This window comes from Megascapheus bottae, chromosome 10 (genome assembly GCF_031878675.1).
Source record: "Megascapheus bottae isolate mThoBot1 chromosome 10, mThoBot2.hap1, whole genome shotgun sequence".
NCBI lineage: Eukaryota > Metazoa > Chordata > Mammalia > Rodentia > Geomyidae > Megascapheus > Megascapheus bottae.
In genome coordinates, this window is record NC_143518.1 from 9,266,759 (window position 1) to 9,280,696 (window position 13,938).

At 33.8% G+C, this 13,938-nt stretch overlaps 1 protein-coding gene across 1 annotated transcript; it reads left to right on the forward strand.

Annotated features, from left to right (window-relative positions):
* The first annotated feature begins 9,221 nt into the window (after positions 1-9,221).
* On the forward strand, positions 9,222-10,103 carry LOC150057483 (olfactory receptor 14C36-like). The gene has a single exon (XM_090339723.1). The coding sequence runs from the start codon at positions 9,222-9,224 to the stop codon at positions 10,101-10,103; it is 882 nt and encodes a 293-aa protein (XP_090195849.1).
* The last annotated feature ends 3,835 nt before the right edge of the window (positions 10,104-13,938 follow it).

The window sequence follows — 13,938 nt, forward strand, 5'->3', positions numbered from 1 at the left end:
ATGATTGTCTCAATAGATGCAGAAAAGGCACTTGACAAGATCCAACACCCCTTTATGTTAAAAGCTCTGCAGAAACTAGAAATCCATGGAACATTCCTCAGTATAACAAAGGCTGTGTATCACAAACCCACAGCTAGTACTATACTTAATGGTGAAAAGCTACAGACATTCTGTCTAAAATCAGGAACAAGACAAGGATGCCCACTCTCTCCACTTGTCTTTAACATAGTATTAGAATTCCTAGCCAGAGCAATAAGGCAAGAAGCAAGCATATAGAGGCTCCAAATAGGGAAAGAGGAAGTAAAACTTTCCCTCTTTGCAGATGACATGATTCTGTATTTAAAGAATCCTATAGACTCCCAAGTTGCTTGAGCTGATTTGAAACTTTGGCAAGATAGCCTACAGAATGGGAGAAGATCTTCACTAACCATACAACAGAAAACAACCCCATAGACTCCACTCCCAAGCTCTTGAGCTGATTCAAAACTTTGGAAAGGTAGCAGGGCATAAAATTAACCCTCAAAAATCAACTGCCTCCCTCTGTGCTAAAGGTGAGAGGAATGAGGCAAGAATCAGTAAAGTAACTCCTTTTTTAATAGCCTCAAAGAAAATAATTAGGAATTATCTTAACTAAGAATGTAAAGGACCTTTTTGATGAAAACTTTAAAACCCCGAAAAAGGAAATTAAAGCAGAACTGAGGAAATGGAAAAACCTCCCATGCTCCTGGATTGGAAGAATCAACATCGTGAAAATGACAATCTTGCCAAGGGCTATCAACAAAGTCAACACAATACCCATCAATATCCCAATGTCATTCTTTAAAAAAATAGAAGAGGCAATCCAAAATTTCATATAGAATAATAAAAGAGGAAGTGAAACTTTTCCTCTTTGCATATGACATGATTCTGTATTCAAAGCACCCTGTTGACTCCACTCCCAGGTTGATTAAGCTGCTTTGAAACTTTGTCAAGGTAGCAGGGAATAAAATTAACCCTCAAAAATAAACCCCCTTCGTTTATGCCAACAACGAGAGGATCGAGGTAGTAATCAGGAAAGCAACTACTTTTTCAATAGCCTCAAAGAAAATAAAGTACTTAGGAATGAACTATGAATGTAAAGGGCTTTTATGATGAAAACTTTAAAATCCTGGAAAAGGAAATTAAAGCAGAAATGAGTAAGTGGAAAAACCTTCTATGCTCCTGGATTGGAAGAATTAACATCGTGAAAATGGCAATCTTGCCAAGAGCTATCTACAAATTGACTGCCATATCATTCAATATCCAAATGTCATTCTTTGATAATATAGAGGAAGTAATCCAAAAATTCATATGGAATAATAAAAGACCCCCTATAGCAAAAACAATTATTAGCAGAAAGAACAGCATAGAATGAATATCAATACTTAACTTTAGACTTTATTACAGAGCTATAGTAACTAAAACAGATTGATACGAACAGGAGTAGGCCTGAGGACCAATGTGATAGAACTGAAGACCCAGAAAACAACCGACAGACCCATGGCCATCTAACCTTTGCTAAGGAAGCCAAACAAATAACATGGGAGAAAGACAGCTTCTTTAACGAATGGTGCTGGCAGAATGGGTAAGCACCTGCAGAAATCTAAAGTTAGTTCCTTCTATGTCAACCTGCACCAGGATTAAGTCAAAAGGGATGAAAAACCTGGAGGTAAAAGCAGATATCCTGAAAACTTTACAAAAGGAATAGTAGATACAGTATGTCTCTTTGGTATAGGTAGAAACTCTCTTAGTAAAGGTCCAGAAATACAATGATTCAAAGAAAGTTTGGACAAATAGGGCTGCATTAAACTTCAGAGGTTCTGTATAGAAAGTACATAGCTAGCAAGTTAAATAGAAAGCCCACCGAGGGCAAGAGCTTCACTATCCATACAACAGACAAAAGCCTCAGATCTAAAATATATCTACATCTCAAAAAAATGAATTTCTTCAAAACAAACTGTAAAAGAAACAACTATCCCTTTGAAAGATGGCCCAAAGAGAGTCTTCTCTGACGAGGAAACAAGAATGACCTATAGACACATGAAGAAATGTTCCACATCTCTGGAAGTAAAAGAAATGCAAATCAAAACTACTTGGAGATTCCACCTCACTCCAGTTAGAATGGGCAGGATCAAGAAAACTAATAACAACAGATGCTGGCAGAAATGTGGCCAGGAGGGTTTGCTACTAAACGGTGGGAGTGTAAACTCGTTCAACCACTATGGAAAGCAGTATGGTGGTTACTCAAAAGACTAAACATAGAACTCCCCTATGACCCAGAAATTCCACTCCTTGGTATTTACCCAATCGTCCAGAAATAAGCACTACTAGAGCCACTAACACAAAGGTGTTCATTGCAGCATTATTTACCATAGCAAAGATATGGAACCAACCCAGATGCCCCTCTGTAGATGATTGGATTAACAAGATGTGGTATTTATACACAATAGACTTTTATGTTGCCATTGGGAAGAATGGCATTGCCCAATTTGTAAGGAAATGGAAAGACTTGGAAAAAATCATAGTAAGTGAAGTAAGCCAGACTCAAAGGAACATAGGCTCAATGGTTTCCCTCATTTGTAATTATTAGTATACATGTAGGACTCTGCTAGCAGAGGATTACAATAGCTAAAATGCAAGATACATAAGGTCATATACCATGAGACTAAATGAAAGGATCTCTAGATATAGAAAGAAGAGCTTTATCTTGAATGATTGTTGTTCTTAATGTACTGTTATTTCTCTTTTCCTTTGTTGCCCTTTGGTTAATCTCATATTGTTACTCTATCTGGCTTTGTTACCTGGCCCATTGTATTTATGTTTATCTGTTTATTTGAAATAGGAAAGGGGGAAAACAAGATGATTCAGAGGTGGTGGGGGAAGGGAACTGGGGACAAAAACATGAGAAGGGGTATCAATGTGTGAGAAGTAATGCACATACTACCTGATGAATATAACTGTAACCCCTCTATACATTACCTTGATAATAAAAAATAAAATGGAAAAAACCAAATCACTACAGCATTGCAAGTCTAAAAAGTCACTAACTATACTTCGAAGCCAACTAAAACTCAAAATTCCAAATTTCATATTTCCAATTTACATATTTATTACACATACCCAAAGGTATTTACTTCCAAACAAAATTGTAAATTATAGTAAAACTCTTTTGGCCAAATTTATTTCTTAGAAAACTTTAAAGTTGTAATAAAATCAAATGTAGATTTTCAAAGTAAAAAATGATACAAACAATTCTAATTATCTTGCTCATGTTAATTTATAGTATTGATAAATTAGGATCATTGCTGAAATTCCCATCTAAAGCCAAATATGATAGATGCTGTAAAATCCAGAAAAAAGGACCTCTTTAAGGTTACTTGAAAATCAGATTCATTTTTGAGACATTATTGATTTACTTTCTAGTTAATTCATTCTATTGTAATAACATTTTAAATTTTATTCACTGGGCCCTGTCAGTTTCCCTGGTTATAAAGAACTCAGCTTTGTTGTCAGAAGTAGGGGGAAGGACACAACCAGACCTATGATTGCAGTCCCCGTTTTATACTTGATAGTACCAGAACTTGATTATATATTGATTTTTTCTAATTTTTTATTTCAAAAACAAACATTTGGAACCATTAGTCTCTGTCTTACAGCTTTGCTCTAGGGCTTTATCTGTTCCTTGATTGGTTGTATCTTTAACGAAAATCAAAGGTTCAACTGAAAAAAAAAGCAAAGACTAAACATAGAGCTCCCTTATGACCCAGCAATCCCACTTCTTGGCATTTACCCAAACAATTATGAAAAATGCCACAGTATGGATACCAGCACAATTATGTTCATTCTAGTATTATTTACTATAGCTAAGATCTGAAAGAAACCCTGATGCCCCTCAGTAGATGAATGGATCAACAAAATGTGATATATATCCATTCTTGATTTTTTACAGTCCTATCTGTCCTTTCAAGTTCATTACTTGCCTGAAATTACCACTGGGACCTCTGCTCTCAGAAGGCAATAGGACCATGCCCCTAGTGTGACTCTTGCGCAGGCACACATCTTTAATAAAAAAACAACTGCATTCAGCCATTGTTAAAATAGTGCCTTGATTTTTTTATTCTACCACTAGTCCAAACTCTCGGCCCCTTTATAGGAAGATATTCTTAAAACATGCATTTTGTTAAGTCACCTTGATGTTGTGGACACAAGAGAAAACTGCATGCTTTTCTTTGGGTTAAGAACAGTCACTGACAGTGAGTATACTGTGGTTATTGTGGATGCCTTGTATTCCACCTTGTTCATGGTAGGATTCCCCAGTAATGCCTTGATTCATTTTGAAATAATGCTTTTTGTTAGCAAAATATATGGACAGAGAAACAAGTACAAACCTTTTTTGGTCAAGAACTAATAATTTTACTAAGAAACTACTAAGAGATACATTATGTTTTTAAACAAGCACCTCTGGATAAAATGTAATTGTTCTGTAGAAGTTTTTTCCCCATTTCAACAGTTGCAGGCTAATACCAGGGAATGCAACAAACTCATAAGGACTGTATTTAACAAAAAAATATTTGATGATTGCTTTTTATAGCATCTGCTTCAGAATTTAGGTTTCCAAGAAATTTTTACAAAGAAATCAACCTGTTCTTAAAGTAAACATAATTACAGCACACAATATGCAAATACCATCACCAGAAATCATTCATTAAAATCACTTTGTGTGTATGAAATCAAAATGTTACTAAAGCAAGATCACCAAATACTTTTGAATACTAAATGTTACTCTTGAGTCAACAATGTTAAAAATTTTAACCTATGCTAAATAACTCATCTTTTCATCAGATTTCTCCACTAATCTAAAATTATCCTAGATTTAAAAGTGTGGATTTATCGTATATATTTTACTATTTATATAAACAGACATGTGATGTATTCTTAACAGAAAGATTTGTTCTTCATGCCAGAAAGAGAAAATATTGTAATATAAAAATGTTTTTTGCAGGGAATCTTTCTGCCCCATTGGTCACACGATGTTGCCATGCCTGACACACTGCCTGTCTATTTTAGATCTTGTAGGTTTTTTTAACCAAAGCAACGTTTATAGTATGTGTTGATTTACATATTCTGAGCTGGTTTAATGTATTAAATCTTCACAAATCATTACTGAATTTGTAGGCTTACAATTGTTTATCATCACCCATTGTAATTCTTTTATTTCTATGGCATGACTTTTAACTTAGGTATTTATTTATTATGCCTAGTACTGGGGCTTGTGGATTTGGCTTACACAGTTGGCTTTCTCTCTACTACTTGAGCCATGCTGGCTTTTTCTACTTAACTAGAGATGGAGTTCTTCGGATTGTCCTGCCTGGTCTGTTTTTTGAACACGGATACCTTAGGACAAAGAATCCTAAATATTTAGCATTGCAGGAGTGAACTTCTGGTGCTTGTCCCAGTAATTTTAAAGTTTCCTTCTCTTGTTTTGTTTACATTAATTATTTGTTTGATTGCATGTTTGTCAGTTAAGTAATCTTTTCAAAATAGTTTTTTTTAACCAGTGTTTCAGGAGCTAATACCCCTAATCCTGGGCATTCATGAATTGAGGTTCAAAGCCAGCCCACATAAGAGAGTATGTGAAGCTAAAATGATCAATTAACCATAAAAAGCTGAATGCAGAGCTGTGGTTGAAGTGGAGCTGTGGTAGAGTGTCACCTTTGACCAAAAAAAAATAAAGGACAAAAAGCTGACTTTGAGTTCAAGTCCCAATTGCACAAAACATAGTTAAAATGCAACTAGTATTCATTTCTTAAATCTGTGTTTAGAATTAGTATTTGATGTTGTTAGCATTGCTACTAGAAGTTCATTAGGTATTGAAGTTTCACTCTCAACATTGCGATGGTTCTATGGGAATCTGCACAGCAATGTGCTAGGTCTTAACTAATTATAGTGGATATGTTCCTGGTTTTCAATATTTACCATACCACCACCTATTTTAGTTTCTCTCAACAATGCATAATTTTCTCCACTATTTTATTAAATGAAATTTTTTCTTTGATATAAAAGTATGAATATAGATTAAGATATTGTAAATGTTCATGCTTTTTATGACTCAAGTTTCTTTCTTATCACTTGGTTATAATTTTCTATTCAATGACACTGTTAAACCATTACAAGTTTCTGATTCATAAAATAAGATGCTAACTTAACATTTTAAAGATTTTTATCAATATTTTTCACTCCTTCATAGTTGATTTTTTTCTTTCTTCCTATGCTGTCTGGTTTCTAATTGAAGATTTTTTAATGATAAATTTTAATATTTTTATTACTATACCACCATATGAGGAACACATAAAAGTTCTTAATATGTTATTTTATTGAGCTTGAACAAATCATCTTCAATACAGTGCAAAAATTTTCAACTTATCTTTTTCAGACTGTAATACATTTCACAATTTACATTTTTATATAATTGGGTTGCATGTCCATTCAATTCTTTACTGTCACTTTTATTGATTTGCCTATTATTTTCTTTTAAGGGTGAACATTTTATAATCCCATTTGCAATATCATATTATTCTCTAAAATTTAACATGATTTTACCTTTACACTTTAATATATTTTGCATTTGCTATTTAATAAACATCATCTTCAACTTGTACATTACTCTTTAGGATCTGTTGTGAATCAGGTGTAATAAGCCAGCTGCTATGAACATTGGGAAAAGGATACATTATAGGTGTTTGTAGGCTGGTGAAATGTTTCTTTAATATTAGGATAATTCTCATCAATTATTTTCTTATATTTTTCCCCTTTGGCTTTTATTTTTTCATCTTCTGTGATAAAAATTTATTTAGCACATAATTCCTGTCCAAAAGACGTTATAACTTGAACCCTATTTCCTTAACTGTTACGTGTTTTCATGATGCCTTAGCATATGTCCAGTTATGTGTCATCTATTACCATCAGAGCTAGAATAGCAGGTGCACAATATTTTACACAGCTCACAGGTGAGAAGGACTCTTGCAAAGTTTTCTATCTTGATTGAACTCAAACCAGAGTCCTTCTAATCTCAGTCTCTCAGAAGTAAGGGTTACAGATAAAAGTTACCAGTGCCTTGTTTGTTTTCTGTATATATAAAATTTTTACCTGTAGTAGCATATGATATATATTTACTTATATATTTATAATACATAAAATATGTTTCTTCAAAACTATATCTATATATTATTTATTTGCTTCATATATATTTGGTAGAGTCACATCTAATAGAATGACTGGTTTCTTGTAAGCCTTCTTATCTGAATTATACATGAGCTGATTTTGAGCAAAATATGAAGCGATTACTAAAGAAAAATTAGGCTAAAATCTAATTTGAGCCTATCAAACAATAGCTAATGAGTTTCTTTGTTCTATCCCTATATGTACTTACTTCAAACAGTGACATTTAATAAGAATTTAAGAATTGCTAGAGCTGTTACCAATAAATTAGTGTAGGGAATAATATTAGTGATAAATCAATTATACTGAAATAATCTTATCCACCAGGCATGTAACATTTATTTGGTATCAAATATATAAAGAAATACTACAGTATGATTCACCATTGAGTAAGATTGTGTATTATTGGGAAACAATCATAATACAGCCTATATAACTCGGGACAAAGCAAAATATAAAGCTAGTTGAATAAAATTGGCAAGCGATTCATTTGAAATTTAAAAAAAATCTAATGGAGAAAAAAATCAGGACATAATGATTATGACCTGAAAGCTTAAAATTGATAAATATGTAAGATTTCAGTTCTTTAATCAAAATGACAGACTAGCCAATGTAAATGAACAGAAAAGTATTCACATGCTGTATTATAGTGAATTTCAAAGATGTACATGATCATGAAAAAAATCTTATTTGCTTGGACAGTGACTCTTAAATGAGCTACTCTATAATTGACCACATTATACCACGAATGAGTGCAGACATGGTCTTTTCAATATCGGCACAAATAAATGCTGGAACAAAAATTATATTTAAAGGTATATAGCATACAACAAGTAACATGGAATGTATACTTGGATAGTAGGGCAATAAGTGAGAATGTGTGTACGTAGATGAAAGAAACACATGTTTATGGCTGACACCAGTGTCTCTCACCTGTAATCCTAGCTACACATGTGGCTCATATTTAAGGATTTCAGTTGAAAGCCAGCCTAAGCAAGAAATCCCATGAAATTCTTATATCCAATTAAAAACCAAAAAAGACAAAAGGGAAGTTGTGTGTAAACTTATAGAGCTCTAGTCTTGAGCAAAAATCCTCATAATGGTACCAGGCCCTAAGTTCAAGTGACTGATGCTTCAGCCCAATAAAATACCATTTATATACTATGTTTATATCATATCTGAAAGCTAATTTTCATTCTTAAATATGTAAATCTGTGATCATATTACACAATGAAATGAACAGAATGACAATGATCAATATACAAGGGTTGAAATTTATATGTATATATAATCTACAGGTCAGCCCTCTCTGAGCGTTCATGACTAGTGCAGATAATTATTTGGTAAGAGAAAATGGACAGATAATAAACAAGGCGGTGAATGTTGTGAACTTTTTAAAAAATTTATATTTATTATTATTATTGTCATTATTATTATTGTGTTGTTGTTGTTGTTGTTGTGGTTGTTGATCATGGGGCTTGAACTTGGCCTGGGCACTGTCCCTGAGCTCTTTAGCTTGAGGCTACCACCCTACCCCTGGGCCCAGGCATTGTCCCTGAGCTCTTCAGATCAAGGCTATTAGCCCTGACTCTTGAGCCAAGCTCCACTTCTAATTTTCTAGAGGTTAATTGGAGATAAAGAGTCTCAGGTACTTTTGTGCTGGGGCTGGCTTTGAACCTTTCTCCTCAGATCTCAGCCTCCTGAATAGCTAGGATTACAGGCCATGAGCCACCATGCCCTGCAAAGCTTTTTATTTGATTGAAGAAACAGAGTAATCCTAGTTAAATTAATTTGTATTGTATCGATAAAGTGGAGTGCCCTCTTTTCATATTCTAATAAAGATGGGGTAGTCAAAAATGTATGTGATCACTAGAAATGTCAACATATGTCTGACATATATACAACAGAAGACACATTAAAAGAAATAGAGATCATCTTATCAAATATTTTATACTCATTATCTTTTTCCTTTCACTTTGCAGAGCATGGTCAATGTCAGCACAGTGACTGAGTTTCTCCTGGAGGGCTTTGCTGAGGCGTGGGAGCTCAGGCTCCTGCTCTCTACACTGTTTCTGCTCATGTACTTGGCCACTCTGTTAGGGAATCTGATCATTGTCACTGTCACCACCCTTGACCAGAACCTGCACACACCCATGTACTTCTTCCTCAGGAATCTATCCATTGTGGATGTGTGCTACATTTCTGTTACTGTCCCTAATGCCTGTATCAACTCCCTCACTAACCACAGGACAATTTCAGTAGCTGGCTGTGCAATGCAGATATTTTTTGTATTTATTTGTGCATCTGTGGAGCTGATGTTTCTCACCATCATGGCCCAAGATCGCTATGTGGCTGTCTGCCAGCCTCTCCATTACCCTGTCATCATGAACCACCAGCTCTGTGTCCAAGCATCTCTGGTTTCCTTACTCAGTGGTATCATCAATGCAGCTGTTCACACTGGTAACACATTCCGCCTGTCCTTCTGTCAGTCTAACATGGTCCATCAGTTCTTTTGTGATATTCCCTCCCTACTAAGGCTGTCCTGCTCAGATACTGTTAGTAGCAAACTCTTAATTTTTTGGTCTACTTTGGGACTAGGTGGTGGCTGCTTTATCTTCATTGTCTTGACATATGTTCGCATATTTTCAACAGTGATGAAGATTCCTGCCAAAGAAGAGCGAGGAAAGGCCTTTTCCACATGTGTGCCTCACATTCTTGTGGTATCTCTATTTCTTAGTAGCGGTTCTGTGGTGTACCTAAGACAGTTATCAAGCACTGAAATAGCTCAGGACATGATTCTATCAGTATTTTATACCATTGTTCCACCATTCCTGAACCCTGTCATCTACAGTCTTAGAAACAAGTAGATAAAACAGGCTGTCTGTAAGATATTAAGAAATGTTAATTCAAAAAATATTAATATGTGGGCTGTGAGTTGGGCCTAGTGTTAGAGTGCTTGGCTAGCATGCACAAAGACCAGGGTTTGTATCCTCAATATTACATTTATAGCAAAAGCTGGATGAGGTGCTTTGGTCTGGTGACAGAACACTAGACTTGAGAATGCCCAATGAAAGTGCTCAGGCCCTGAGTTCAAGACCCAGGACTGGCAAAAATATATTAACATCTCATTATACTTAAATTTATTGTTTCTTGTTTTCTTTTGACTTTCCTGGGTTGTGACTCTGGACTCTGTCCTTGAGCTTCTTTGTGCTTAACCGTATCTTTATACCACCTGAGCTACAATAACACTTCTTTCTACTTTTGAGTAGTTTTGGGGTAAGAGCCTCATGAGTTTTCATGCCTATGCTGAATTTGAACCTAGATCCTAAGATCTTAGCTTCTTGGGTAGCTAGAATTACAGTCTTGAGCCGCTGACATCTGGGTACAATTAATTTTAATTTTAATAAAATATTAAAATTTGATATTCTCCTAGGGAGATTTAAAATATAAAAAAATAACAACAGCATCAAAAAGCCCAAAAACCTGTGGGCTGTGTTTGGCCTAGTGGTAGAGTGCTTGCCTAGCATGCACGAACAATCAGGTTCTATTCCATGGTACCATATATATTAAAAAAAAAAAAAGCTGGAAGTAGTCCTGTGGTTTAAGTGGTAGAGCTCTAGCCTTGAGAAAGTCCAAGGACAGTGCTCAGCCTCTGATTTCAAAACCCAGGATTGGCAAAGAAAAAAAATAAACAAAACACAAAAAAACAGAAAACCTTTTTTGTTCTATGAATTACATTGCTTATTAAGTCACTCCATTGAGAGCTTGAGTAGATTATTTTAAAATTTTTTTACATTGTACTTTCTATTGTGTGGGAACTGAATCAAATTTCTTAAAAATTAACCACTATTTTATCATAGGTGGACTATATCAAATTTTGTACATATTAACAAATATTTTATCATTGATGACTATGGGGTTTAAGTGTGATTTGAAACATATACAAATATGCATACAATCTATGATAATCATTTTAGGATACTTAACATTTTCCTATTTTATCTTGTTAATGAGTTTTCAGAATTAACATAATTAAACAAATTAGCTGTATGTAATTCAATAATTTGGAAATACTGATTATATATCAAAAGAGCCTTTGATAATTTAAATGTAATTTAATCTTACAACTTTGTAATCTGATTTATTTATGTACATGTAAAATAAATTTTATAAACTTTATTGAACCAAAGCAAAGGTTTTGAAGAACTAAAATATAAAAGCCAAAAGAAATTAAAATATCTTGTTCTAAAACCAATTTTATGATCTAATCCTAAGTAGAGAGTATATATCCAAAGAATGAATAAAATTGTGGTTTCAGCCTCTGGTTTGAATGTCAGAGTAAGGTCCTAGTACCTGAAATCTACTTGTGATTCATTGGCTGTGATCGTATGTGTCTGTGTGTGTCCTTATGTTTGTGTGTATGTGTGCATGTGAGGGGTTAATGGGGCTGAACTCAAGGTCTTGTGCTCATTCTTAGCTTTTTTTAAATCTTGTTTTGATTACAAGGTAGCATTGGGATGGTCTGTTCTTTTTTGGTCTATTTTCTGTTCTAGAGGTTTTTTTTAATCTGAATGTCTATTCTTTTGGATGTTCAGGAAGTTCTCTGCTAGGTTCTGTTATTTAGGAGAAGAGATTGTATGTAGTTGTAATTAGTGAACAAATCTGTCATGACCTTTAAAGGAATATGAATCAAAGGCATAACACAACAAACTGCTTTAACACAGTCTAAATGATATAGATAGTGTAGCTCAAAGACTTCTAGAGATCAACATAGTAAAGAAAATAACCAAGGCATGAAAGACCACAATAAAGGAAAATTGGTTGAGATGAAATTAGAAGAAGAAAGAGCAAGAGATATAATAAAAAATAAAGGAAGAGAAAATAAGAGCAGAGAAACAGAAAGAATAAACTAAGACCTAAATTCGGGGATAGAAATAAGAAAAAAACAAGAAAGGAAAAAGTAAAGAAAGGAAGAAAATATAATGTATATGAAGCAATAATATCAAAATTAAAAATAGTTAAGATTGAGGCATAAAATTGAGTAATCAAAATATAACCTGAATTCAGTATGCATACGAGTAAGGATGATGAATAAACAGGATGTTTATGAAGAAGAAACAAAAATTGGAAACAAGGAGAAAAAAAGAAAAAATACTAACAATATAACAAAAAATAGAAAATAGAAAAAGTTAAAAATTAATACTTAGGAAAAGTAATCTTCAAATTATTTGTTGGATATTATGTCACCCTGATGTCTGCTAACCAGTCTCTTGCCAGAGCCTTTGATTTCCTTATTGTAGTCAGTTTCCCTTATACAACTGGTTTCTCAAATCAGCTTTTTTGAGAAGGCAAAAAAAAAATATCTGCCTTATCAACTTAAAGTCTTTGTTTCCCTCCTCCCAGATTAATTTAGTGGGAGTGGTTATACCACAGATGAAATTAAGGGAAAGAAAGCATATTGGAATGGCATGAGATGTGGAGTGGAGGCAGTGCAAAACTGTAAACCACAAATACATTATTTATTATTTGACTCAGGTAACACTAACACATCTGTATATCAACTCTACAATAACAATAAAAATATAAACTATTTTTTCTTATATTGCTGATATCTTAATATTGTTTGTGCAGAATTTTTATTATATCAAAATTTCTTCAGTAATGTAACTTATAATATGTATTTCTGTATTCAGTTAGGAGTACAAAAATTTTAATGACAAAATTTTATTCATAGGAAAAAATATATATCAAAATGAAAGAATCAAATTAACTTTACAGTTAGTAAAGCATCAAAATATTCCCTTTAAGTTGTTAAGTTAGGCAAGGAATGGTCATTATACACACATGAATACATATATGTATATATAATTGTTATGGGGATATAGTTACATCTGTCAGATAATGAGTTAATTTATATTTTATAAGTTATGTCTTTATTTTCAGAGAGAGAATGATAACTTCCTATAGGAAAAAAGAAATGTGAGTAAGAGAGCAAGAATATTGACTGTTGTTTCAGTTCTCTAAATAAAAAAGATCATTTATCAGAGAATTCTTTAAAAAATAACAGGCAGTATGACAAACCCACAGCTAGCATTATACTTAATGGTGAAAAGCTAAAGCCATTTCCTCTAAAATCAGGAATGAGACAAGGATGCCCACTCTCTCCACTCCTCTTTAACATAATATTAGAATTCCTAGTCAGAGCAACAAGGCAAGAAGCAAGAATAAAGGGGAACCAAGTAGGGAAAGAGGAAGTGAAACGTTCCCTCTTTGCAGATGACATGATTCTGTATTTAAAGAACCCTATAACTCCACTCCCAAGCTCCTCGAGCTGATTCAAAACTTTGGCAAGGTAGCAGGGTATACAATTATCAAAAATCAACTACCTTCCTATATGCCTCAATGAGAGGTATGAGGCAACAATCAGGAAAGCAACTCCTTTTGCAATAGCCTTAAAGAAAATAATGTACCTAGGAATTAAATTAACTAAGAATTTAAAGGACTTTTTGATGAAATCTTTAAAACCCTGAAAAAGGAAATTAAGCCAGGATTGAGGATATGGAAAAACCTCCCATGCTCCTGGATTGGAAGAATTAACATTGTGAAAATGGCAATCTTGCCAAGGGCTATCTACAAATTAAACACAATACCCATCAATACCACAATGTAATTCTTTAAAGAAATAGAAGAGGCAATCCAAAA